The following is a 26,728-nucleotide window of genomic DNA, read 5'->3' as shown; positions in this document are numbered from 1 at the left end:
CTCCGCCGCCGCTGGAGCCCAACATGGCGATGCACAACAAGACGGCGCCGCCGCAGATCCCAGACACCCGGCGGGAGCTGGCCGAGCTGGTGAAGCGGAAGCAGGAGCTGGCGGTGAGTGGCCGGGGCCGGGCCGCCGTCCCCGCCTGGCCTCCCAGGCCGCTCCAGACGCGAGAGCGGCGGGCGGCCGGGGTCCGGGCGCTCTGGGCGGCCGGGCGCGGCGCGGTTCCCTGCGGCGGCGCGGCTCCCGGCCTGCGCTCGGCGGGGCGGGGCGGGGCGGCGAGGGCGCGGGAAGGGCGAGAGGCGGGAGGCGGGGACGCGCTCCCGTCGGGCTTAGCTGGTGTGAAGGAGGCTGCTAGACCCCAGCCCGGAGAGGATTCGGGAGCGTGTCGAGTGGGTACCCACGGCATATTGCACGCGCGGCGCGTTTCAATGGCCGGAGAATGTGGTGTATTTGAGGATGCCTGGAGGGGGCTGGCGGGAGACGCAGGACGCAGTCTAGGGAATTTGGAATGGTGACGCGCACCCGCAGCCGCCGGCACCCTGGTGGCTCACTCCTCCAGGCTCCCGCCTTTTGCGTCGAGCATCCGGGAGGCAAAGCTCACCTGAAGCTGCCCTTCCAGGTTTCCATAGCAACCGGCATCCGCTGCGGGCGGCCCTTCCAGAGCTTGCTGGGAGGGAGCTGCTGATGTAGAAAAGATGGTTTTGAAAAGCTCTTCATCCTTCTGCTGGAAAGCGACACGTTTAGTGAGTGAGAATAGAGACAGCTCACACACTGTCTCATCCCTGCTCATGATAGCTAGGTTTCCCTCTGAAGTAGATATAAAATCTTGCATGTGTGTGCATTTTTTGAGGACTTTATTTGTAAAAAGGTCCATCACCTCCACTCTTTCACAAAAATGGCTCGGTGTGGGTAAGCTTGGCTTTACAAGTCTGTATCCAGATCTCAGTTTGCTCATGCTTTAATGCTCGTTTCTCCATGTCCCTCTTCTCATCACTTAGGAAACACTTGCAAACTTGGAGCGACAGATCTATGCTTTTGAAGGAAGCTACCTGGAAGACACTCAGATGTATGGCAATATTATCCGTGGCTGGGATCGGTATCTGACCAATCAAAAGTGAGTGTCAGAATCTAGTACTATCCATTCTGTCTCCTACTAATAGGTTTTTTGTTTTGTTTTATTTTTTGAAAACATGGCCTTACCATGTAGTCCTGGCTAGCCTGGAACTCATTATGTAAGCCAGGCGACCTCAAACTTACGTACTTCCTTCTCCCTCTGACTCCTATTTGCTAGATTTAAAGGTGTGGGCTGCCACTGTACATCTTGGGGTGTTTGTTCTTGGTACCCTCTCTGTAGGGAGTCGCTAACAGTCGTAGTGTGAAATGAGGTCTAAGCTTGAGCTTGTCCTCTGACACGGCTGGCCATTGCTTCCCTGAGTAACACTGGATCAAGCCCACATTTGTGCCAAGGGAAAGTCGGACCCATGGTGCAGGCGTGTGTAGGTGTAAATGAAATACAGCATGTAACTTAACTGTCTTCTGCATTTTAGTCAGCCATGGTATACAGTTATGATTTTTGCCATAACTGTATTCTAATTGTACCGTTATTGATTTGGCAATATGATCCTATAAAAATTTCAAGACTTGTGAGAATTTTTCAAATCTATAGAATTGAGATGATGTAATGCATGATCAATTTGTATTTTTCCCATAAATTCATCAGTTGCTAACTTACTGTGGGTGTAAGCTCTAATATATGAAACCATCTGTGTATACTTACGATTGTTTGTTTTGAAATAATTGCAGGTTCATATAGGAAGCTGCAGAAACAGCAGAGAGGTCTTATATGTTCTTCACACAGTTTTCTCTGATGGTTCCATTTTATGTAACTATATATTAGTACATTATCAAAACCAGGAAACAGAAATTGGCATGATGTGTGTGTATAGTTATATGGCATCTTATCATGTGTGTATAAGCACAAGATGTAAAACATGGCTCAGTGGGTAAGAGCACTTCATGTGTAAGCCCAATGAACCGAGTTTAGAACCCAGAACCTGTGTTTAAAAGATGTGGCAAGAGATGATGCAGCGTTAAGAATACACACTGCTCTGTCAGAGGACAGGAGTTCGATTCCCAGCACCCATGCCAGGTGCCTTGCAACTACCTATGTCTCCAGCTCCAGGGGATCAAACTTTCTGTACTGCCCTTATGGATACATAACCCCCAACACATTAAACACAAATATGGTATAATATTTAGAAAATGCACATCTGGCATTTTTTTTTTTTTTTTTTTTTTTTTTTTTTTTTGGTTTTTCGAGACAGGGTTTCTCTGTGGCTTTGGAGCTTGTCCTGGAACTAGCTCTTGTAGACCAGGCTGGTCTCGAACTCACAGAGATCCGCCTACCTCTGCCTCCCAAGTGCACATCTGGCATTTTTGAGCATGGAAATTTGAGGTGGGGACAGGCCAGCCAGCCAGCCTGGAATATGCAGTGCTGTCAAAATAACAAGATCGACTTTGGCTCAACAAGGTAGCAGGCAAGGGCCAACACGGGAAAGTTGCCCTCTCATTTTAGTATGTGTTCAAAGATGCCGAGCTAGTTTGGCGCTGGTGGCGCACACCTTTAATCCCAGCACTCAGGAGGCAGAGGCAGGCGGATCTCTGTGAGTTCAAGGGCAGCCTGGTCTACAAAGCGAGTTCCAGGACAGCCAGAGCAACATAGAAATCCTGTCTTGAAAAACTAAAAAGAAAAGAAAAGGTGCAGACCGGATCTGCTGTCGGGAAGCTCTCCTTCATGGACTCCTTTCATCACTTCTGTTTCCCTGTGCTTTTCCGCCTGCTCACTGAGAACTGAGACACTCGGACCATGAATCTTTGCACCTAAGCATATTAGCTTTTACCTCCTGAGAAGAGCAGGACATTTCTGCATATCGCTCTGACGCTTACAGCTTCAGATTTAACACTGATTCCTTCAACTTCCCTCAGCCCCAAAGCAGTTTTTGATCCTGGGTCCAGTTGCTTTCAACAGTTATGGCATTAATATTTTTGTTGGTTTGTTTTTGTTTTTTTGAGAGAGGGTTTCTCTACAGAGATCAGGCTGGCTTCTGAGTCACAGAGATCCACTTGCCTCTGCCTCCTGAGTGCTGGGATTAAAGCTGCTCACTACTGCCTGCAGGGCCTGCTTTCAGATTTTTTTTCCTTTTCTTCCTTTCTTTCTTTTTTTTTCTTTTTTTGGTGCAGGGATAGCACCCAAGGCTATGGTTGCGCATGAGTGTTCTGCCACAGTGCTGAGCCCTATAGTTTTAGTGCTGTGACCTCATGAGCAATCCTTTAAACATATTTGGCAAAAGTGTAAGCGTTTTGTGACCCTTTGGTTCTGCACCTCTGTCTTACCGGGTGACATGGTGTCAGGTGGTCCTGCTACTCCGCTGTAAAGACAGCTTTCTTCATGCTAGCATGATGGCCTAGTGGGTTAAGATGCTTGTCGGCCAGTCTGGTGACCCGAGTTATGTCCCCATGACCCACAGTACCCAGGATCCATGTGGTGGTAGGAGAGAACCGACTTGTGCCGCTTGTCTCTACCTCTTACATGCACATATACATACATATACGTGCTAAATAAAAAGCAAAATATTTAAATTTTTTTTTTTTTTGAGAGAGGGTCACACTATACACTTTATAGTGCTAGCTGGCTTGGAACTAGCTATGTAGATGAGGCTTGCTTCAAACTCACAGAGCTACACCTGCTTTTGCCTCTTGAGTGCTGGGGTTAAAGGACTGTGCCACCCTCCAGCATCTCCCCAAGTATTTATTCAGTAGACTGACCTTTGCCCTGTGTAGTTCTCAAAGGAATCCTGGTATAAAATTAAATTTATTTAAAAGAGACACTTTCTATCACTTGTCTGTACTAGTAATTTTATATATTTACTTACTGACACTGGGTTTTACTATGTAGCCCAGGCTAGTCTGGAACTTCCTGTATAGACCAAGCTATCCTGTAACTCACAGAGCTCCATATGCTTCTGATTCCTAAATGCTGGAATTAAAAATATCTACTATAATGCCCATCTATAGTCCCCTGTTTTTGTTTTTGAGACGGGGTTTCTCTGTGTAACAGCCCTGGCTAACCTAGAACTTGCTTTGTAGACCAGGCTGGTCTTGAACTCACAGAGATCTGCCTGCTTGTGCCTCCCAAGTGCTGGAATTAACCTGTGAGTTACAGGATAGCCTGGTCTATACAGGAATTAAAGGTGTGCATCACTACCATGCTGCTGTAGTCACTTGAAAACACTGTTCATTTATTTTATGTAGATGGGTGTTATGTCTGCATGTATGTTTGTATACCACATTGACCTAGTGCCCTCGGAGGCCGGAAGATAGCGTCTGATCTCCAGGGACTGGAGTTCCAGGTGTTCATGAACTGCTGTGTGAAAAGTAAAGAGTGTGGCTGGGGAGATGGCGCAGCCGGGGAGGGTGCTCTCTGCAGCCTGGCCCTGAGCTCGGTCCCTGGAGTGAAAGGAGAGAACCGACCGCGAAGTCGTCCCCTGACCTCCACACACATACTGCGGCACACACGTTATCACAAACACAGTAGTCATCCGTAGTTCCGCATCTGCCCCAGGCGCCCCAGTTTGAGTTGAACTCATACCTTGGTACTCGTTTCTGTATTTTAGAAACTCCAATAGCAAAAACGATCGGAGGAACCGGAAGTTCAAGGAGGCCGAACGGCTCTTCAGCAAATCTTCAGTCACATCGGCAGCTGTAAGTGGTTGTGGCAGCGAACGGGTTTGCCTGCCTGTGGCCCTTTATTGAGCAGTGTGGACTGTTCCTTCCTCCCTGTGTGGGTTGGTGTCTTGGGGTCTGTGGTCACTTGTCAGGTAACCGATGACTTCTCTTTTAGGCAGTAAGTGCCTTGGCGGGAGTTCAGGACCAGCTCATCGAAAAGAGTGAGTCTCTTTTTACCTTCTTTATCAGTTTATTTTAAAGCCACCAAAGGCCCTAAGTTAACTCTGGTTTACCCGGTTGGGTACCTAAGAATTGTATCTTCTGTGGTTTTCTCTTGCTTCTTGAAGTTGGGAGCCTTTGGGCTTCTTCCCCAAGTCTTTTTTTGTTTTGTTTTGTTTTGGAGGTGGGAGATCTTGCTATATAGTCTGTCTGTCTGTCTGTGTAGATCGTACTTGTCCCAGTCAGACATACACCTGCCTCTACCTCCCGCTTGCTGTGATTAAAGGCCTGTGCCACTATGCCATCTACTGTATCTTTCTCCAAGGAAGGAGCTCCCGGCCTGCTGCCACGTCTTTCTCATGAAGCTGGGCTGGAGATACCGAAAGACCCCAAACTGACACCGCTACTGTAGGGCTTATATTCCTAGGAATTTTGTTTGTTTTTTTGAGGTAGTCTGTTCTAACCCATGCTGACCTGGAGCCCGCTAATAACTGAGCTGGCCTCAACTAACTGACCCGCTTCTGCTGTTCTCTAGTGCTGGCCTCACAAGCCTGTGTCAGTGACTTCAGTTATTAGCTCTGCGTAGGTTTCTATCCCAGCCAGACTCCTGTGCCTTAGTCCTGCCTGTTCCAGAGTCATTTCCACTCAGAGTCAAATCCCAACATTTGTCCAAACAGATTTATTCAGTGTCCTTCAGAAGTTTTCTGTCCAATGTCATGTTTTGTTACTCCTGTCCTTCCCCATCCCAGAACCCTGCACAGTGTGGTTGGGTGCTTGTCTGGCTACCTCACATGCTACAAATCCTTTAAATTTGAGACAGGCCCTCGCTGTATAGCCCAGGCTAGCCTTGAACTTAGGTATTAAATATTTTCTAAAGTGTACACTGGCCAGCTATTTGAAATCTTCCTGTAGTACATGATTGGTATTACTTGGGTTTTACTGCATGTCAAGTTAGTTTTGGCTAAATGGTTACATACCTTGTTGGCCTTGTCAAACATTTTTAATTTACGTGTATGTATAAGTGAATGCATCCGATCCCCAGGAACTGAGGTTACTAATGGTTGTAAGCCACTATGTGGGTGCTGGGAACCAAACTCTGGTCCTCTGGAAGTGCAGCCAGTGCTCTTTACCATGGAGCCATTGCTCCAGCCTTTGTCCCTGTGTTTTGCAAGAGGATGTTGCAGATGCTTTTCATCGCTGCTGACTGCTAGCCTCCTTCAGGGCTGGTTTTCCCCTGACAACTCGTTGTTTTGGTTATTTGAATCTCTTTCTCACTGACCTGGAACTCAGAGACCCGCCTGCTCTGCCTCCCAGATGCTGGGAGTTCTGGGACCAGATGTAAGCCAGCACCTGGCTTTGCTTCTATTTAGTTGTTATGGTATGGCGTCTTGAACCTAGGGCCATGAACGTGCTAGGCCAGCGCTCCGTCACTGAGTTACTTATAGGAACACGGGTGGGAGATTCACATGACCTTGGGCAACTTACCAGCAGCTGCTCCCCTGAAGAAATGTCTTTGAGCAATTATTACATGCTTATAGATCAGGGAGGGCTGGGGACCTGTGAGTAGTTCAGATCCATGATGACGTGGTGACAGGCTCAGTCCTGCAGAAGTCACCGTAAGTGTTGTGAGTCTGTGAGTTCAAGGCCCTGTCATGCCCAGAAGACAGGGTTTCCTAACATTCTGCCCCTTCCTTCTATAAGAGCATCCTTCCTGCCGTTGTTCGCCATGATCCTTGACCCTTTAGAGGGAGTGATGTTGATGTCCCAGTCAGGGTTGCTTGTTCAATGGTCATTTGTTCTCATCACTGGACTGACTGGTTGAGTCATGGCCCTCTACGAAAAGAAGCTTCACCTACCAAGGTTGACAGCAGCACCAGTCTACGGATGTAAATATAAACATCGAAATGGCAGTTTCCCGGGTTCATTAGTAAATCCACAGCCGTGGCTTCTCCACTAGGGCCTGTGAGGTTCATTAGTAAATCCACAGCCGTGGCTTCTCCACTAGGGCCTGTGACCTCCCCCACCACAGGCTTTTGGCCAGGATTACAGTAGTTCCTATGGAGTGGGCATTATATCCAGCCAATGAATGGTTGCTTCCCTTGACACTCAAGCCTTGACACTGTTCCCTGACGTGTTGATAGTGTTATACACAAGTTCCATAGCAGAGTAAGATTGCCAGTGACCTCGCCCCCAGCAGCCAGCATAGAACCTTACGGTATTATGGAAGCTAGCCAAGAAGGAGGGAGCTTCTAGCTCTGTTCTGGTTTGATTTTTCCATGTTCTGTAACCAAAACCTATAGTGTTTTCTTTAAACCCTGTTTTTTTAAAAAAATTTCTACTATGCCGGGAGATGGTGGCGCATGCCTTTAATCCCAGCACTTGAGAGGCAGAGGCAGGCAGATCTCTGTGAGTTCGAGACCAGCCTGGTCTACAAGAGCTAGTTCCAGGACGGGCTCCAAAGCCACAGAGAAACCCTGTCTCGAAAAACCAAAAAAAAAAAAAAAAAAAAAAAAAGAGAAAAAATTTCTACTAATATTATTTTGTCTTTGAGATAGGGTCTTACTATGTAGCCCAGGCTGTCCTTGAAGGTGATTCTCTTCAGCCTCCCCTCCCTAAGTCTTGGGACTGTAAGTTGCTCTTACAAAAATTTTAATTTTTCTTTTCTTTTCTTTTCTTTCCTTTTTTTTTTTTTTTAATAAGACTTACGGGGGCTGGAGAGATGGCTCAGAGGTTAAGAGCACTGGCTGCTCTTCCAGAGGTCCTGAGTTCAATTCCCAGCAACCACATGGTGGCTCACAACCATCTATAATGAGATCTGGCGCCCTCCTCTGGCGTGCGGGCATACATCGAGGCAGAATGTTGTATACATAATAAATAAAATAAATCTTTAAAAAAAAATAAGACTTACGTCTTTCTGTGTAGCCCTGGAGAGCTGGAACTCATGTAGACCAGGCTGGCTTCAAACTCACAGGAGTCCTGCCTCTGCCTCCCAAGTGCTGGGATCAAAGGTCTGCGGCATCGTACCTGGCTCACCTTGATTTTCTTTTCAACTAATAAGATTTAGTAAAAGTTCTTCATCTGATTTTGTGTGTTTGGGTTTCCTTGGATTCCTTTTCTTTTTAGTTCTATTTTTATTCACTTCCCTCTTTCATTTTTTAATATAAAATTTTCTATTTACTTGTTACTGCTTGTATCCACACCTGTGCCACAGTGCACATCTGGAGGTCATAGGGCACATTGTGGGAGTTGGTGTCCCCTTTCACCGTAGGATGCAGGGATCAAGCTCAGGTCATAAGGCTTTGTTGCAGGAGCCTTTGTCTGTGGAGCCAGCTGAAGGAGGCCTCTGCTTGGATGTCGTCTGTAAAGCAGATGGGGGACCTGAGGGTCCCTGGAAGCCCAAGTGTTGATCCCATGATTGTGTCCCACGAGAGGAGCAGTGTGCTTGACCTGTACTCCCCTCCTCTGTGTGGACTCTCCAGGGCTGCAGACTTTCTGAAAAACAAGACTGTGGACCAAGTCCTGTGTGGATGATGCCTGTGATCCCCAGAAAGGAAAGGCAGAACATTGCTTTATATCCTCTTTCAGACTTCTACTCCGAGCATTTTATTTTCAAACCATTTCACAGAAATCTCCTCTCTAAATGCATTATTTCTGCTTCCTTTGGCTTTGTATTTTTATCCAACTAGAAAAAGGGTGGATTTGCACGGCCTCTACAGAGGACTTTTGTGTAAATTGCGCAGCATCAGACATTTTAGTGTAAAGAATATAGTTAAAGAAACAGCAAGCAAGTGGCTTTTCACCTCGTGGCCTTGGCAGGCCCGGCAGGCACTGCTGCATGCTCTGAAGCTTCCCGCAGAGTTGCTCGCTGCTGTAGGGCTTCCCTTTCTCCTGGAAACCTTCCCTCCATCAGCAGTCACAGGCCGCAGTCGCCCTGCTCTTCTGCAGTGTGTAGACTTCCTTATCTTTGCTCTACAGCCATGCTGCTCATTCTTCTGTCCGTGAGAAACATCCTCAGTGTGGCGCTGTCGGTGGGACATTGGCTCCATGTACAGGCCTTGAGTTTCTGTGAGCTAGGGAAGGGAGTTCTTGTCTGTACTGTAATAGCATCTGGTCCCCATAGTTCCTTGTCATGTATCTTCAACGTAATTCTGCAACACAAGTCTTGGGCTGGGACGGACTGGAGTTCTGTGGTAGAGCATCCTAGCATGTGTGAGGCCTGGAGTTTGATCCCTAGCACTGCAAGTCAGCAACTAAAATGCAGCTCCTGAAAGAGAGCCCATCTTTTTTGTGTGTGGGGTTTTTTAACTTTGTTTCCTTTTGAGCCTGTTGAGCAGGGTCTCATAACCCAGGCTGCTCTCAAGCTCACTGTGCAGCCAAGAATGACCTTGAACTTCTTACCTTCTTGAATGTTGGAATGATAGATGCACACATACATGCACACGTGCTGCTTAGAATGGTTCGTGTGGTGCTGGGGATTGAACCCAGGACTTTGAGCATGGTAGGCGAGCTACATCCCATCCGTTTCTCATAATTCTTGATGTCCATGTCAGTCCTTTAGGACAAGAGTTGTTGCTTTGGATAACTGTTTATCAGAGAGGAGACCTAGGTGAGTTCTGGGATCCTAGGCTTTGAGCGGTTGGACATGGAGAGAGTTTCTAGAGCATGGCCTGCTGTCTGTTTGCATGGGCCTCCTGTAGCAGAGACTGCAGATGCACAGCCAGCTGCCCTTCCGGCCCCTGCCAACTCAGTCCTTTTCTGTCCCATCACCAGCTCTGGTCCAAGGCTTTGTGGTCTCCCAACACTTAGAAAAGATCATTAGGGGCTAGAGAGATGGCTCACCTCCACTATCAAGTCCCTCCCACCCAGGGTCTAAAGGCAGTTCATGGTAGCTGGGAGAGGGAGCAACTTCTTCAGTGACTGAGTCCCTGGTGAGTTACCTATGGGCCTGTAATGCCCCTCCCCCTCCCCACTGCCCTTGACTCCAGTAAGCTCCTGGGAATATCAACAATTTAAAAGGCAACAATAGTAACACAAAGGAAATGGTCTGTGGGTTGGCACTGGAAGTACTGGTTTTCATGCCTGTGCATCTCTATGATGCTGTGTCTTTGGTCCCTCACCGTGTGCCCCTCCAGCTGGTGCCCCCCACCCCAGCATCTAATTCTGCTTTCTTGGCACTGTCTCCTAGCCCCTCCTGTAGTTCTCCCTCCTTGAAGATGCCTTCTTCCTCTCATGGTCCCTTTTCTAGTTTCCTGGCCTGTAAGCACACATCTGTAAACATGTCCACATGTATACAGAGCCTTAGATTTAGGCTCCTCGCCATGGTGTCTTTCTGAGTCTGGCTTTCTTAGTTCTGCGTGATGACTTCCAGTCACATCCAGTTTCCTACAGAAGTCATTCATACACCTGCTCTTTATCCAGCCACGTGCTGATGGAGGTCTAGGCTGGCTCAGATCCCAGCTATTGTGAGCAGTTTGGCTGTAAGTGCAAATATCTGGGTGGTGTGTGGAATTAGAGTCCTTCGAGAGGGGTTTCACTGGGCCATGTGGTGGGTCTGTTTTCACTGATTTGAGAACCGTCCACACTTAACGGCTTTCTGTAGTGGCTGTACACAGCCCGCCCCCCACATAAAGGTTCTTCCCCATGTTCTCACCAGCATTTGTTGTCTTTAAATTTTTGAGTCAGGGTCTCACTATATAGCCTTGACTGTCCTGGAACTCACTATGTAGACCAGGCTGGTCCACTGCCTCTGCCTCCTAAGTGCTGGGATCAAAGTGTGCCCCCCCCCCATTCCCTGCTAATGCCTAGTTCTTTGGACAACTGCCTTCAGTTCATTAGCCCATTTTTTTTTGAAGATTTATTTATTATGTATACAGTGTTCTGCCTGCATGTACACCTGCACCCCAGAAGAGAGGGTACCAGATCTCATCACAGATGGTTGTGAGCCATCATGTGGTTGCTGGGAATTGAACTGAACTCAGGACTTCTAGAAGAACAGTCAGTGTTCTTAACCATAGAGCCATCTCTTCAACCCTAGCCCATTTTTTTTTTGATCAGATGACTTGGGTTTTTATGTGTAATTTTTGCAGTTAAAAAAAATGCATAAATGCATGTGTGTATGTGTGCATATGTGTTTGTGTATAGTTCTTTGAGGCAGGGTCTCTCCCTAAACCCAAGGCTTGTATTTTCTCTGCTTGGCTGGAAAGTATCAAACCCCAGGATCTTCTATCTCCACCTGCAGAGTGGGTTAAAGAGGGTATGCAGGAGGCGTGACCTGTGTGGTTTTGGAACCTGAGCTCTGTCCTCATGATTACATAGCAAGCGCTCTTAAGCACTCAGTTATTTCCTTCACTTACCCCCCTCCCCAGTTAAAAAACAATACAAAACTAAAACATCCTGGATACCTAATTTTATATATGAAGATGGTAAAGACTCCTACCCCCTCTGTAACCTTGTCCTTCACTCTGCTGTTTCCTTTGCTATGCGGGCTTCTTCATTCCTTATAATCCCGTTTGTCAGTGTCTAGAATTCGGTCCTGTGCTGTTGGAGTCCTGTGCAGAAACCTCTTGCATTTGCTGTATTTTAAATATATATGTGTATGTATATATATTGTTTTGATGTGTATAGTGTGTGTGGCGGGTAAGGGTGGGGGTCTGCTTGAGTTCATTGCCCCTGGAGAGAGTATTGGGTTCTCTGGAGCTGGAGTTACATGTGATCGTGGAGCCTTACACAGGTGCTATAGCTCAGTCCTCCACAAGAACAGTATAGCTCAGCCTCCAAGTGGTCTCCAGCTCAGGTGAGCACCCCTGCCTGTGTCGTCAGGGCTTCTGCCTCCAGTCCTATATGACCGGCTGTGATCTCTGACGACTGGGTGTCTGCTGAGTGGGAGCTACAGATCTAGCTTCAGTCTCTGTGTGTGCTATGCATGCTGTTCTCTAGTGTGAGCCGATGACAGCTTTGTCAGAGTGGGCTGTGATTGTGTGGGCTTCTTGCTGGGTCCTCTGTTCTAGTCCATGGGGCTACGTATCTGTCTCTGCCTGTACCATGCTGGTTTTTGTTACTATGGCTTTATAATTTGAGATCAGGTACTTTCAGCATTGTTCTTCCTGCTGAAGATTGCTCTAGCTATTTGGGGCCTTTTGTACTTCTATATGAATTTTAGGATTTTTTAAAAATAATTATGTGGAACATGTCAAGAATTTCAATGGGGTTACACTGGGTTTGCAGATCGCTTTTGGTAGCCGTCACATGTTAGTCACTGTGAATTCTTCCTGTCTACTTATTTCTTCAGTATCTTAAAGGTTTCTTGTTTGTTTTTATTTTTTGAGATAGAAGGGTTTTACTGTGTGCTTCTGCCTGGCTTGGAACTCCACATAGATCTGGCTAGCATTGAACAGGGAGATTTGCCTGCCCTGCCTCCTGACTGTTGGGGTTAAAGGCTTGTACCACCACTGCCAGCAAAGTGTCTTGTAGGCATCTTTCAGATCCTAGGTTAGGTTTGTTTATTTATTTAATTTTGGGGGTGGGGGGTGTTTCTCTGCATAGCTTGTCCTTGAACTTGCTCCTTGACCTCAGATTCACAGGAGACCCACCCGCCTTTGCCTCCTGAGGGCTGGGACTAAAGGCATGTGCTTCCACACCTCATTTTATCTTTTTTATTTATGTTTTATATATATATATATAGGTATTTTGTCTACAAGTGTGTGCACCACACGCACACAGTCCTAGAGGTCAGGTCCCCTGGTTGTGAGCTGCCATGTCGGTGCTGGAAACCAAACCCAGGTCCTCTACAAGAGCAGCCAGTGTTCTTTTTTTTTTTTTTTTCTTAAATATTTATTTACTTATTATGTATACAGTGTCTACGTGCCAGAGAGGGCACCAGATCTCATAACGGATGGCTGTGAGCCATATGTGGGTGCTGGGGATTGAACTCAGGACCTCTGGAAGAGCAGCCAGTGTTCTTAACCTTTGAGCCATCTCTCTAGCCCAGCGGCTAGTGTTCTTAAGTGCTGAGCCATCCCTCCAGCCCGGTTCATCTTTCTGAGGTGAGGTCTCGCTGTGTTGCTCAGGCTGGTCTTGCACCAACAGAACTTCTCTCTGCACTGAATTGTCTCATTAGCCTTGCTTGTCGGGGATCAGCAGACCTTAACATTAGACTTCATGCTGGACTGTTCTCTTGATCTCTGTTTATCTGTCCACCGTGAGCAGCGCAATGCTGGTTGTTGCAGCTTTGTGAAGGTAAGTTTTGAAGCCCTTCTAGCCTTTTCTGTTGGTTCATTTGTTTTGACAGAGGCTAGCCCTGAATTCATGATCTTCCTTCCTCAGCCTCCTGAGTATGTGATGGCGAGTGTGTGCCAACACTCTGCTCTTTTGGTAAACTTTATGTGAAGTCAAGATGCTTTGCCAGTCCTGTGCAGCTCCGTGGCTCTGGAGCTCCCTCTCCTGGTGCCTTCCTGTATCGTGTTCAAATTGGTCCCTCATTTCTGAGATCTGGTTGTTTCTTTGCTTTTTTGCGGGGGAGCGGGGAGAAGTGTGTGTTGGGGGTCTGTGTATATGTGTTCCATGGCATGCATGTGAACAACTTGGGGAGTTGATTCTCTTTCTTCCAAGGCTTCAGGGATCGCTCACAGGCTGGTAGGAAGCACTTTAGGGATCGCTCACAGGCTGTCAGGTTTGTACAGGGAAACACTTTGACCTGCTAAGCCATCTTGGTGGGGTCTTCTGCTCTAAAAAATGTTTTTTAAATGTGTTTTTGAAGTAAGCTCTCTTAAGTAGTTTAGGCTGGCCTTGAACTCCTGATCTTCCTTCTTCAAGCTTCTCAGCTCTGGGATTACAGGGATGGGCCTGGGATTACAGGTATATGCTATTATGCCACACCTTTCTGTTTTACTTTGTTTTAATCCCTCTCTCTCTCTCTCTCTCTCTCTCTCTCTCTCTCTCTCTCTCTCTGCACCCTCACTCAATGGAGGTTGGAGGACGACCTCAGATGTTAGCATGTACCCTCCATATCATACGAGACCGGGTCTCTTCTTGTTCTACATTCATATTCCAAGCATGCTGACTTGGGGGAATTTTCCTGGCTCAGTCCCTCATCTCCCTGTAGGAGTTGGAGTTACAGATGCACACTTCTGTGTCCAGCTTTCTATGTCCAGCTTTATGTAGGTTCTAGGAATACAAACTTAAGTTCTTGCTCTTACCTGTAAAGTGCTTTACCCACTGAGCCATCTACTCAGCCTTTCCTGCTTTTTACTTTTTTAAATAATTTATTTTTATTTTATGTGCGTTAGTGTTTTGCCTGCATGTATGTCTTTGTGAGGGCATCAGATACCCTAGAACTGGAGTTACAGACAGTTGTGAGTGCCGGGTGCCTGGAATCGAACCTGTGTCCTCTAGAAGAGCAGCCAGTGCTCTTAACCTCTGAGCCATCTCTCCAGTCCCAACACAGAATCTCTTGATTAGCCCATGCTGGCCTTGAAGTTGAGATTTCTTGTCTCACCTTCCCAAGTGGCAGGGTTATAGGCTTGTGCCGCCTTCTTTTTTTAAATTTATTCTTCTCTCATATATTACATCCTGACTGCAGTTTCCCCTCCCTCCTCTTATCCCAGTCTCTCTCCCCTACCTTTCCTGTCACCCAGATCTACTCCTCCTCTATTTCCCTTCAGAAAAAGGCCGACTTCCCAAGGACATTACCCAGGCATGGCATAACAAGTTACAATAAGACTAGGTACCTCCCTCATGTTAACGCTGGACAAAGCAACCCAGTAGGAGGAAGAGGGTCTGAAAAGCAGGCAAAAGAGTCAGAGACAGCCCGCTCCCACTTTGAGGAGTCCCACAGAGGACCTAGGTCAGACCTATACAGGCTCTCTGTTGCTTCAGTCTCTGTGAGCCCCTATGAGCCCTGGGTAATCAATTCTGTGGGCTGTGTTCTTGTGGTATCCTTGACCCCTCTGGCTCTATAATCTTTTGTCCTCCTCTTCCGAAGGATGAAGGATTCCCCAAGCTCCACCTAATGTTTGGCTGTGGGTTTCTCCATCTGTTCCCATCAGTTGCTGGATGGAGCCTCCCCGATGACGTTTATGCTACTCTCCTGTCTACAGTATAGCAGAGTGTCATTAGGAATCATTTCACCAGGAGGTGGTGGTGCATACCTTTAATCCCAGCATTTGGGAGGCAGAGGCAGGCAGACCTCAGAGAGTTCAAGGCCAGCAACCCTGTCTTGAAAAATCAAAAGATAAAAAATGGGGAATCATTTCATGACCTTTATTTTTTCTTCCAGTCGTGCTTGCTTCTATCCTAGACCTTGGGGCTCTCAGCTTCTGGTTCCTGTCCTCCGGGCGTGTCTGGCATGGGCTCCCTCTCGTGGCATGGCTCTCAAATGCAACCAGTCATTGGTTGGCCACGCCTACAAGTTCTATACTACCTTTACCCCAGCACATCTTACAGGCAGGGCAAATTGTAGGTCAAACGATTTGTGGGCTGGATTGGCGTCTCAGTACCTCCACTGGAAGCCTTGCCTCATTACAGAAGATGGCCCGAACACACTTGGCTCTTGAACTGCTATTTTAAAATTGGTGACTTAGGGCTGAAGAGCTGGCTCAGCCGTTAAAGGCCAGATTCCCCTGGCATTGGTGGCATACACCCTTAATCCCAGCACTCGAGGTGCAGAGGCAGGAGGATCTCAGTGAATTTGAGGTGATACCCTCAAAACTGGTGGTACCCCCAGCATACACACTAATCAATAAAGTGTGATTTAAAAAAGGAGGGGAAGCTGGAGAGGTGCAGTTGTTAAGAACGTTTATTGCTTCTGCAGCTGACCCTGGGTCAGTTCCCAGCACCCATGTCTGATGGCATGCAATACCTACTCCAGGAGATCTGATGTCTTCTTGCCTCCACAGGCACGGGTATTCCACTGCCCATAACCCTGCCTGCACACTCATACATAGAATTTAAAAGTGGACTAAGTAACTGCTCTTTTTTTTTTTTTTTTTTCGAGACAGGGTTTCTCTGTGGTTTTGGAGCCTGTCCTGGAACTAGCTCTTGTAGACCAGGCTGGTCTCGAACTCACAGAGATCCGCCTGCCTCTGCCTCCCGAGTGCTGGGATTAAAGGCGTGCGCCACCACCGCCCGGCTAAGTAACTGCTCTTGAAAAAAGTTCAGAGTTATCCTCTGACCTAGGAGGTTCAAGGCTTGAGTGACATATCCCTTCCCCCCCAAAAAAAAGATCCAAAGCCTCAGTAATTCAAGGATTTGACTGGACTCTCCTCCCCAGTGGGTACCTTTTCTTTTTTTTTTTTTATATTTATTTATTTATTACAATATTCTGTGTGTATGCTTGAAGGCCAGAAGAGGGCACCAGACCCCATTACAGATGGTTGTGAGCCACCATGTGGTTGCTGGGAATTGAACTCAGGACCTTTGGAAGAGCAGGCAATGCTCCCAACCTCTGAGCCATCTCTCCAGCCCCACCTTTTCTTTTTTAAAATTTATTTTTAATCACATGTATGTGTCTGTATGGGGTGCGTGCATTTGAGTGCAGGCACCCAAGGAGAGGTGTTGGCTATCTTAGCACCTCATGGTGTAGGCTCTGGGGCTCTGAAGAGCAAGCAGTACCTACTCTTAACCCTGGGGTCATTTCTCTAGTTCTCCCCACCCCCACAACCCTTTAAAGAAAGACAGGCTTCTCTGCCGGTTTTGCCAGGGTCACTGTCTCCCATCCTCTAGGTGTAAGTGTCGCTCTCTTCAGCGCCGGCCATGCAGTCAGTCATACAAGCCCTGATGTAGAGGGTGACGCCAGAGCTGCCGTCAGGTTTAGCCCTGCACTCTTGTTACACTGTTGCAGATTGCAGGCTTTCCAGGATTCCTAGCTTTGATGCTTTGGATGGACGTTCCCTGTCTCTTCTGTAATTTGGCCTGCGGGTTCACAAGCAAACATTTGCTGATGACAGGAATTTGGGGGATTCTGATCAGGCTTTTGGGCCCTGTTTTCTCTTCTCTAGGGGAACCAGGAAGTGGGACAGAAAGCGATACTTCTCCAGACTTCCACAATCAGGAGAACGAGCCTGCCCAGGAGGACCCTGAGGACCTGGACGGTTCCGTACAGGGAGTGAAGCCCCAGAAGGCTGCTTCTTCTACTTCCTCAGGGAGTCACCACAGCAGCCACAAAAAACGGAAGAATAAAAACCGGCACAGGTTAGTGACAAGGTCCTACCCAGTCCCAGAGTTCTTGTGACTACTGGGAGGGACTTGGTTAGAATGAAAATACCTGGGACAGTGGCAGAGCCCTTATACTTGGGGTGGCAGAAAATCTTTTGGTGCAGGTCAAGTGGGCTGGTGTTCTCTGAGGGAGGGAGTGGGTGGCAATAGAGAGGCCCTGAAGGATCAATGGGAGTCGCTAGGATGGAATGTGACTCCTTTAAGCCACCTGACATCGCGAGCTTTGGGTCCTTGCTAAGAGGAAAATGGAAATAGAAACGAGTCCTTGCAGAGTGACTCTGGTTATTGGGAACCTGTGGTCTTTGACTCCTGGGCCCTGTCTGCTCCTGTGAGAGCTCAGTTGACATGCCTTTCTCTGACTTTTTAAATACGGGTTTGGTTTTGATTGTTATGACTTTTCTATTTTGTAGTTCTCTGAGTATGCTGCCTTCAGATACGGGGAAACACTTAGAGCCCCTAAATGCGGGCGTTCCTTCGTAGGAACCATCTGCGCACTGCTGCTTTTGCAGTGGGAAATGAGATGGGAATGACAGCAGTGGACAGAGAGGTCAGGTGTCGCAGGGATCTTAGTGGGTCACTCTGCCTGGGTTTGTATGCTAATGCTGGGCCTTAACTCAGAGGGGAATGAGTCTGTAGAGGAGGGGAGGGGCTCTCCCTCCTTTTGGTCTTGGAAGCCTGAACACTGGGGGGGTGAAGGGAGTGTACAGGGCTGCGTGGGGGCACCCATCCTCTGGTTGGCTAATGAGTTAAGTTGCTTTAGAAACCTGTGGGTGTCCCTTCCTGCACCTAGGGTGTCCCACTGTGAACTCACAGGCCTGGCACCTAGGGTGTCCCACTGTGAACTCACAGGTCTGGCACTGGCTGATTTAAGGTGAAATTTAACTGGTTTAAACCTCTTTTCATCAACAGAGTTTTGAATCCTTTTAAGTTTTTCTTGTTCTTTTTTAAATTGCAGAAATAGAGTTTCCTCCCACTAAATAGGGCTGAAGGACCGCTGCTTTACATTTTTCTGCAAACAAAAAATCCACTGTGCTAATCTCAAACTATAGTAAGAAACAGCAAAGAATTGCCCCCTACCGTCTTGGTAAGGCTGTAGGTTATTGGAGCATTGCGGTAGACTTGGGGCTACCTTATCACAGATAGCAGAGACTCATACTCTTTTTTTAAACTATTTATTTACTTTTAAGTTTTATTTATTTATTCATTATGTATACAGTGTTCTGCCTACATATCTGCCTGCAGGCCAGAAGAGGGCACCAGATCTCATTACAGATGGTTGTGAGCCACCTTTTGGTTGCTGGGAATTGAACTCAGAACCTCTGGAAGAATAGCCACTGCTCTTAACCTCTGAGCCATCTCTCTAGCCCAAGATCCATACTCTTAAAAAGAGTTTTTATGGGCTGGGGAGATGGCTTAGTTTGTAAAGTGCTTGCTCTGCAGGTGTAAGGACCTGAGTTCTAATCCCAGCACCCACGTCAGAGCACTCAGTGAGGTGTATATGTGTCTGTAACTCCAGCACTGGTGACATTGAGATCCTGGGGGCTTGCTGGCCAGCCAGTCTAATAGAAGTGATGGGACCCTTTCTCAAAAACTATGTAGAAAGACACCAGGGCTGGAGAGATGGCTCAGTGGTTAAGAGCATCACCTGCTCTTCCAAAGGTCCTGAGTTCAATTCCCAGCAACCACATGGTGGCTCACAGCCATCTGTAATGAGGTCTGGTGCCCTCTTCTGGCCTGCAGGAATACATGCAGACAGAATATTGTATACATAATAAATAAATAAATATTAAAAAAAAAAGAAAGACACCAGCATCGACCTCTGCCTCCATATGCATATATGTGTTTATACATGTATATATCATATACACACAAATTGGCATGATAATTTAATATTTTCTTCTGTGTTGTTTTTATTACATTTATTTTGTTGTCATTTTGGCGATTCTTTTCCTATTTCAAGGTGTCTAGAGCAGGGAGAACATTCTTGAAAGTCCCTGGGGCTCTGCATCACTCACCAGTGTCCTCTCTAGGTCCTCTGCTGTGTGTGACACCTGTGTGCCAGTGATGCGGTTAGCTCTAGACTGGCGAAAGGCGCTGGAGGAGCGCCCCGTTTAACTTTACCCTTGCAGGTTTCTAGAGCACCTCCATGGGAATAACACTTCGTCCCTAGCCCTCCCTTTCCTGGCCCCGGGAATGAATTCCTTCCAGAAGCACACCAGCGTTAAGAAAGACTGCTGTTGGGCACTGCTCTCCTACAAGGCTAGTCCTACTCAGAAGGTGGACTGAGTTCTGTCTCCAGGATCCTGTCTGTCTGGTGGCCTCTCAGAGCCTCACATGCTCATTTGCCCCTGAAGACTGGTGGCACCGGGTTGCTTTATTTCTTAGGAATCTGGGTCAGGACTGCCCTAAGTGGCACCTCAGTGGGCTAAGGCAGTTGGGGTGAGTCCTGCTACCTTTGCACACTTGAGGTTCAGGGGTGGAGCTCAGTATCCGGACAGGACACACTGGTGAGTTGGCACCCAGAGCAGTGAGTGCTTCCTTCTCCACTGTGCAGTGGCCTGTGTATCAAAGTCAGGCCATGGTGACAGGATGTCTGAGGACTTGCCACATGCCAGACACTGTGGAGGAGCAGTAGGAGGAGATACTTGAGCTTACCCCTCTTCTGGGATATGAAAATTCATCAAGAACCCCCCTCCCCCAAGGCTGGGGATTGAACACAAAACTTGTTGCATGCTAGTCAAATGAAAATCACCAGCTTTCTGAATTCTTACATTTTTGCGTCTGAACAGTAGTTAAGCCCCACTGTCTTTAAAGAGAAAACAAATACTAGTGCTCTTAGAGGTTACTGCTATTCCATCACACCCAAGATTTGTTTTTGTAAAAATTGTTGCTTATTTGTTTTAAGATGAGGTTTTATTATGTAGCCCTGGCTGGCCTCAAACTAATTTCTTCTGCCTTAGCCTCCCGAATGCTGGGATTGACAGGGATTACCAAGTTTGGTTAAATAAGTACACTTTTATTTGTGTATGTATTTATTTCTACTACTAGGGATTGAACCCAGCATGCATCTACCAGTAAGCCACGCCCCCAGCTGATACCATCTATTTTCATTTGTGAAGGTTGAATCAGTTTGAGAGGAAACCATTTTTAAAAAGTCCCGCTTGTCCGCTGGTGTGTGTGTCCAGGACGGTCCTAAGTGAGATGGTTGTGTAAGTGGTGCTGAAACTCGGCTCTCGTACGATGCCCACAGACATGGTCTAGCAGAACAGCCAATTGAGCATCGTCTTCCTGCCTGTCTCCAGTCTGAAAGGTGTCAGAGAAGCGAGGAGCTGGAGTCAGAGCCCAGGCTGACGCTCGCTCTGGCCTTTCAGCCATGACAGCGCAGAGTTGTATCCTCTCCTCTGGTTTATGGATCCCAGTTACCTTTGTTTTGCTGGGGTAAGGGTCTTCAGACCTTGGTATTCCTTAGCTGCTACACTGATGTAAACAAGTAGACTTGCCATACTAGGCAAGGTGTCATGTGCCTGCATTTGCAATACTTGGAGACTGAGGCAGGACAGCAAGTTCGAGGCCAGTGTGGGCTATATTGTGAGACCTCCCCCCCATTTCATTTAAAAAAAAAAAAAGGCTAGTGAGGTGTTGTCAGCAGTTTAGGGGGCAGAGCTTGTGAAAGAGAACCGTCACGGAGGTTCGGGCCTCAGAGTCTGGCTTCCAGGAAGAACCTGGGTGGCACTGGGCATGTTCACAACTTGAGCTTGAATAGAAAGTTACATGCTTTGCTATTTTCAAAGTGGGAAGTGTTTTGTTGCCTTTTGTTTCAATGACAATATGTAATGCCTACTTGTAGCACCTTCTGCTGTGTAACTAAACCTCTTCCCCCCCTTCTCTGGCTGTCCCCTCTTCTCTCCCCTGCTAATCTCTGTCTCCCCCACCCTCTCTTTTCTAATGCCCCAATTCTGTTTTCAGTACCAATATCTTAGCAGTTCTAACCCTGAGTCTGGCAGCTAACACAAGGGCTGTGGCCTCTGAGTGCTCAAATGCAGTCACTTGCCCTCCCGTCGTCTGCTTTCTGCGCTGGTCCGCACTGCGGGAAGGGAGTCCCCCTGACCACACAGTCTTTGGTGCTTTGATGTTCGAAACCTTATGGCTTAAGATTCTTAAAACTGACTTTGTTTCCACAAATCTTGCTAGGGTGGCTAATCGACTAACTTGTTCAATTAGTATATTAATTTCTATTGCTTTCTTCCTCTCCAATGCTGCCCCTCAGCCCGTCTGGCATGTTTGATTATGACTTTGAGTAAGTTTGATTTGCATTAGTGTCTGTGCTGTGTTGTTTAGTGTGTAGACCCGGGATGCTGTTCTGAGACCTTTCTAACCCATAGTTTGTCTGTTTGATTGTAGGTATGTATATTAGGTTAGGCTGGGAAGTTTTTTTTAAAAACAGAAAAACGTGATGGAGGTAACATTTTATTTAATAACTTAAGCAAAATTAAGTAAACTTCACTTTTATGCATTTTAATTTCTTTTAAAATAGATAACCTGTACTTTTAATTCATATTTAAATTGATTTTCTGGCTTTGCTTCTTAAGGAGATTAGTAGCTTAAGATTTTGATATTTTGCTTTTAAAAGATTTAAAATTTGAAATTCTTATAATTTCTTTTGTGTTTCATATCCAGAAACACAAACTCCTAGTCTGTTTGCTGTTGGTCACTGCATGTCTCAGAACCTGTCAGTGACATAGTTACAGAGCTAACACATTGACCTGAGCATGCCCTCTTAATCCAGTTTCACTAATTTTGCAATAGTTTTTATTTAAAAATTCTGGCTTTTATAACTGCTGTATATTTCCTTTTTTAGTCACCTCAGTTTGCCTTATGGCAAAAATATCTGCTCATTTTTTTTTAATACTTGCTTACTATCTGAGGAAACAGCTAAATTGTGACATAGTCTAATGAAGAATGTGGACTTTAATTGAGTAGCCTTTGTTATAGCTGTGCCCTATGCAGTAGCTGCTTGTTGCCCTGTTTCTGAAGTTAAAGTGCAAATCTCTTTTATTTTTCCTACCACAGGATTGATCTGAAGTTAAACAAAAAGCCCCGAGCTGTAAGTATCAGCCAGAAATCTTAAAGACTGGCAGTGTTTTGTTTTGTTTTTTAAAAAAATTGGTTTTGATGGGTTCTTAAAGGGTTCATCATCTGTGCTAGACAAGGGCCCAGTCAGAGGCTGACGAGCTTGTAGATAGTTTTGGTTTTCAGAGTCTGTATGATCCTAATCTAGGGTCACACTCTAGTTTCTAGACCCTGAGGGTCCATCTGTATACTCCAGCTACCAGCTGTTCTTTACTAAAATGTTTTAGAATGGACATGGTGGCACATGGCCTTAATCCCAACACTTGGGAGGCAGAGGCAGGCGGATCTCTGAGTTCGAGGCCAGCCTGGTTTATAGAGTGAGCTCCAGGACAGCCAGAGTTGATACACAGAGAAACCCTGTCTTGAAAAATCAAACCAAACCAAAAAAAAAAAAAAAGATTTATTTTAGTATGTGGGTGTGGGTGTGTTTATCACACACACGCACATTTGCTCAAACCAGGCTCTGAGTGTACCATGACTTGTGTTTCTTTCTCTTTAGGACTATTAGAAGACTTGTTAGCAGCAGCTTCCAGCTGTGGAGCCCTGCTTCCCCTCTGACCTCACAGCGACAAATGTCCCTCACCTGACTGTGGCCATCCGCCTCTGCTTTCCCAGACCCAGTGCCTGTAACTGGCTAGTCGGTCTTAACTGTAGTGACGAGTCCTTTCTATAAGACTGGGTCATTTGCCATCGTCACCGGTAGTAGCAGTTCAGCGGGAAGATCTCTTCTTGGTCCCAGTTCCAGCGGGTGGCTAACTGTGCATTTCTCCCTTCTTAGAATGAATGTCTCCCCCCAAACTGGCTGGCACCAGCTCCATCTGTGACCCCCCCCAATCGAGAAGTGCACATCTCTGATTTTGTGTTCCGCTGAAAGTAGAGCCCGGGTCCCACTGCAGATGGAGGCTGTAAATATCTGCCACTCTTTCGTTTGGTTTTGTGTTGTATTATTTTTTTATTGTTGTTTTTATCATCTGATTTTCTTTTGGGACATTTTGTGATGCCTGTACTTTCCTGATGACACATCCAATGGTCTGTTTCATGTGGTGTCAATATTCATAACTGAAACTAAAGTGGCTTTCAGAAGTAAATGGGCAGTTTGGCTCTTTGACTTTTTGACTTCTGTAGGGGGAAGGTAGAGAGCGTTTAATGGTGGCGTGTTGGAAGCAGTCTCATGTCCGAGGAACAAGAAAGCCGGAAAACGCCATCCTCCTAGAACAGACACTTGGATTCCTTTGTAGAAATAAAATTTCCTTGCCTTCCATCTCTCATGCTTTCCTTCTCAGCCGGAGATTTTCTTTTCCATCTTTTCGCACACTTTCTCTCCCTTCTTCCCTTCTCTCCCCTCTCCCTTCTCCCTCTGTCTCTCTCTGTCTCTCTCTGTCTCTCTCTGTCTCTCTCTGTCTCTGTCTCTGTCTCTCTCTCTCTCTCTCGACAGTGTTTCTTCTCTCTGTGTAGCTCTGGCTGTTCTGGAACTCACTCTGTAGACCAGGCTGGCCTCAAACTCACAGAGATCCTCCGGCCTCTGCCTCCTGAGTTCTGGGATTAAAGTCATGCATCACCACCACCCGGCTTCCATCTTTTCTCCTTTTGCTGACATTCACTTGGTTAGATATTATTCTAAAAATCACCAAGCCCATGGGAGAGCCCAGAATTACTGAAAAGTCAGCTTCCACTGAGTGGAGTCAGAGCCTCACAAGAGCCAGCACTGCCCACAGAGAGCCCGGCCTGCAGAGTCCCTGACGGCTTTGGCTGTCTTCAGTGCAGTGGCCTTGGCTGCATGCACATTGTGGTCACCTGGGAAGCTCAGCCCAATGCCAGTGCTGAGATCCCATTCCCAAAGGGATTCTTTCACAGAGTCCAGGCTGCTGACTAGGAGCCTGCTTGAGGCCATTGTGTTAGAAACTGAGCCATACAGCCTGGGTCGGGCGAGTGGTGAGATTCAGGGCCTTGCCTGTCCTTTGACTGTCTAGTCACAGTCCTTTCTGATGCCTGGGCCTTGTAGGGGGCTGAGCCTAGATGGCCTATTACCAGAACCACCCTCTGGTGTGCAAAGGCTTTGCCTTTTGTTCTTGTTTGGTTTTTTTTTTGTCTTTATTTATTATTATTATTATTATTATTATTTTTTTTTTTTTTTTTTTTTGAGACAGGGTTTCTCTGTGTAACAGTTCTGGCTGTCCTGGAACTTCCTTTGTAGACCAGGCTGGCCTCTAACTCACTGAGGTCTGCCTGCCTCTGCCTTGCCCGTGCTGGGATGAAGGTGTGCGCCCAACCACTGCCCAGCTCCTTTTGTTGTTAAAATCCATTTCCTTCGATGATTTTCCAGTCATTGGCCATGTATTTGGAAGCAGAACTCCAGTTCTAAAGGAAGTAGTTTAAAATACGGAGATTGTTCCTTGAAAACGAAAACCCAGAAGCGTTTTGGATCCTTCCTTCTTGGTTTATCGCCTTATCCTAAACTCTGGGGAAAGCAAATGGTCAACGTGAACACATCTGAGCCTCCATAGCTGGCTGTGTGTAGAGAAGTAGCGGTGCTGCTCAGTAGAAGGTGTAGTATTTATTTCTTGCATCGTAGAGAGTTGGGTAAAAGACATCAACCGTGCTAGGCACGTGATCTACTACTGAGTACCCTCCCAGGCCCTAAGCGTGTGTCATGTAGCAGCATGTCTGTGTATGTGACTGTCCCCGTGTGTATGCAGAAGATTGTGGCTTGTGAGCTGTTTGTTTTATTGCCTCCCCCACCCCGTAAGGTTTACCCATTGGTTGGGTCTTCCGGTTTTTCTGTCAGCTGGCCAGTGTTACTTAGGCTCCGAGAGACTACTTGCTTTTCCCGTCTTGGGGTGGCTTAGAAAAAGGCATCTGGAGCGATTGGCATGCAGAGTCCTGGGAATTGATCCTCAGCACCGTGTAAGTGTGGGCATGGTGGTGCCTGCCTGTAGTCCTAGCTCGCAGGAGGATCGGAAGTCAAGGGAGTTAGAGGTCAGCCTGAGCTAAAAGAAACCTTACTTTAAAAAAAAAAAAAGGACCAACTCCAATAGGTTCCTGCCTCTCTGCACCATGCTGTGGTCCTGACTTTATCCACCAAGTTTGCTTACAAATCATCGATGGAAAGAATGGCTGTGCTTACACAAGAGAACATTAATCTCAGTGGACAGGGTAGTCTTTCATTGCAACCAGCCAGCCAGCAGTCCCTGAAGTGACAACCAGGGCCCTGTGTGTTGTGAGAGGGACTGGTTTAATGGAGTAAGCCAGCTCCTAAGTCCTACAGCCCGGGCTGTAGCTAGCCGTCCTGTGTTGGGGGAGTGGGTGAGAAGCACCAGCTGGCTCCAGCGATGCACCTGTCCTTTAGAAGGACAAACGACAGGAATGGAGGGTGGCACACTTGTTTCTGCCACCAGGTACCCTTGCTCTGTGCGTCTCTCCAACACGGGAAGAAGAGCTTGCCCTTGGCCTCTGGTAGTTAAAAGACAAGACCTGGCCTTTTGTGGTAACATTATTGTCAGCTACTTGGAGGATAGTCTAGCGCAAAGCTTCATGGGAGTGCCAAGCCCACAGCTCCAAGGACTGAGGAAGGGGCCATTCTGTTTAAAGTCAGTGTCCTGGGGTACATGAGGAGAATGTGGGGAACAAGACCAACCCACAGAGTTGGGGCCTGAGGAGGGACTTTAGGAAGCTTGGGACAAGGCCAGTGTGGACCAGGAACAATGCTTTTAAACCCACTGTGCTGATCCAGAGACCCCAGGTCTCAGCAGCCTTGGCACTGTAAGAAATGGCTCTGTCGTTGCACGGCTTAAACCGTTAAACCCCCACTTGAGTCTGTGCCGTTCACTCTCAGGAAAATCCTTTGTTCCAACAGTAGGAAGCAAGCAGTGGGGCCTTCACCTCGAGGCTTTTGATCCTGCGTGCAGGAAGTAGAGAGCGATGCTCCTGTCTCCACCCTCGCAGTAAAAACAAAGCTCTGAAGAGCCTTCGTCATAAGTAGTCGGCGTGTGTTTCTAAAGTGCTCTCTGGCTTAATTTTTGCACTTACTTTGGTCTTTCCCACCCTCAGCTTTATTCCAAGTCACTGAGGCGTTTGCACACTGGAAAATTCTTTTCAGAAGCTCTGACTTGATGGAAGTGGTGGATGATATTCTGTATGCACAACTTCCTTCCAGCATGGGGCTGTGTATAGTGCCTAGGAAGACTGTGTGTGTGTGTGTGTGTGTGTGTGTGTGTGTGTGAGAGAGAGAGAGAGAGAGAGAGAGAGAGAGAGAGAGAGAGAGAACGCGAGCGCATGTCAGTCTATCCCTGTGTTCCCAGGTTTTGGTCTTCAGGGCTAGCCTCAGGATTTGAAGCACAGGTTTCATTTTGAACACTGCTCTGTGGGGTCAGCCATGCCGTGGGTCGTTACGGGTGCTGGCCCTTGCTTATGTGTCCACGGGAAAGGGAGTGGGTGTGGGAGG

At 47.1% G+C, this 26,728-nt stretch overlaps 1 protein-coding gene across 5 annotated transcripts; it reads left to right on the top strand.

Annotated features, from left to right (window-relative positions):
• Nucleotides 1-26,728, top strand: Meaf6 (MYST/Esa1 associated factor 6). Of its 5 annotated transcripts, XR_009057986.1 has the most exons (9): nt 1-113; nt 1,002-1,117; nt 4,677-4,764; nt 4,904-4,949; nt 16,941-17,133; nt 21,425-21,454; nt 21,559-21,616; nt 22,228-22,261; nt 22,787-26,727. XR_009057986.1 is itself a non-coding variant. In XM_057784305.1 (8 exons), the coding sequence occupies exons 1-8, from the start codon at nt 24-26 to the stop codon at nt 22,793-22,795; spliced, it is 606 nt and encodes a 201-aa protein (XP_057640288.1). In that variant the 5' UTR covers nt 1-23; the 3' UTR covers nt 22,796-26,727. The 5 variants fall into 5 exon arrangements, 3 of the variants coding, with proteins under 3 accessions (XP_057640288.1, XP_057640291.1, XP_057640289.1); XR_009057987.1 differs by lacking the exon at nt 21,425-21,454; XM_057784305.1 differs by lacking the exon at nt 21,559-21,616.

This window comes from Chionomys nivalis, chromosome 11 (genome assembly GCF_950005125.1).
Source record: "Chionomys nivalis chromosome 11, mChiNiv1.1, whole genome shotgun sequence".
Lineage (NCBI taxonomy): Eukaryota > Metazoa > Chordata > Mammalia > Rodentia > Cricetidae > Chionomys > Chionomys nivalis.
This window is presented reverse-complemented; position numbering and strand designations above follow the sequence as displayed.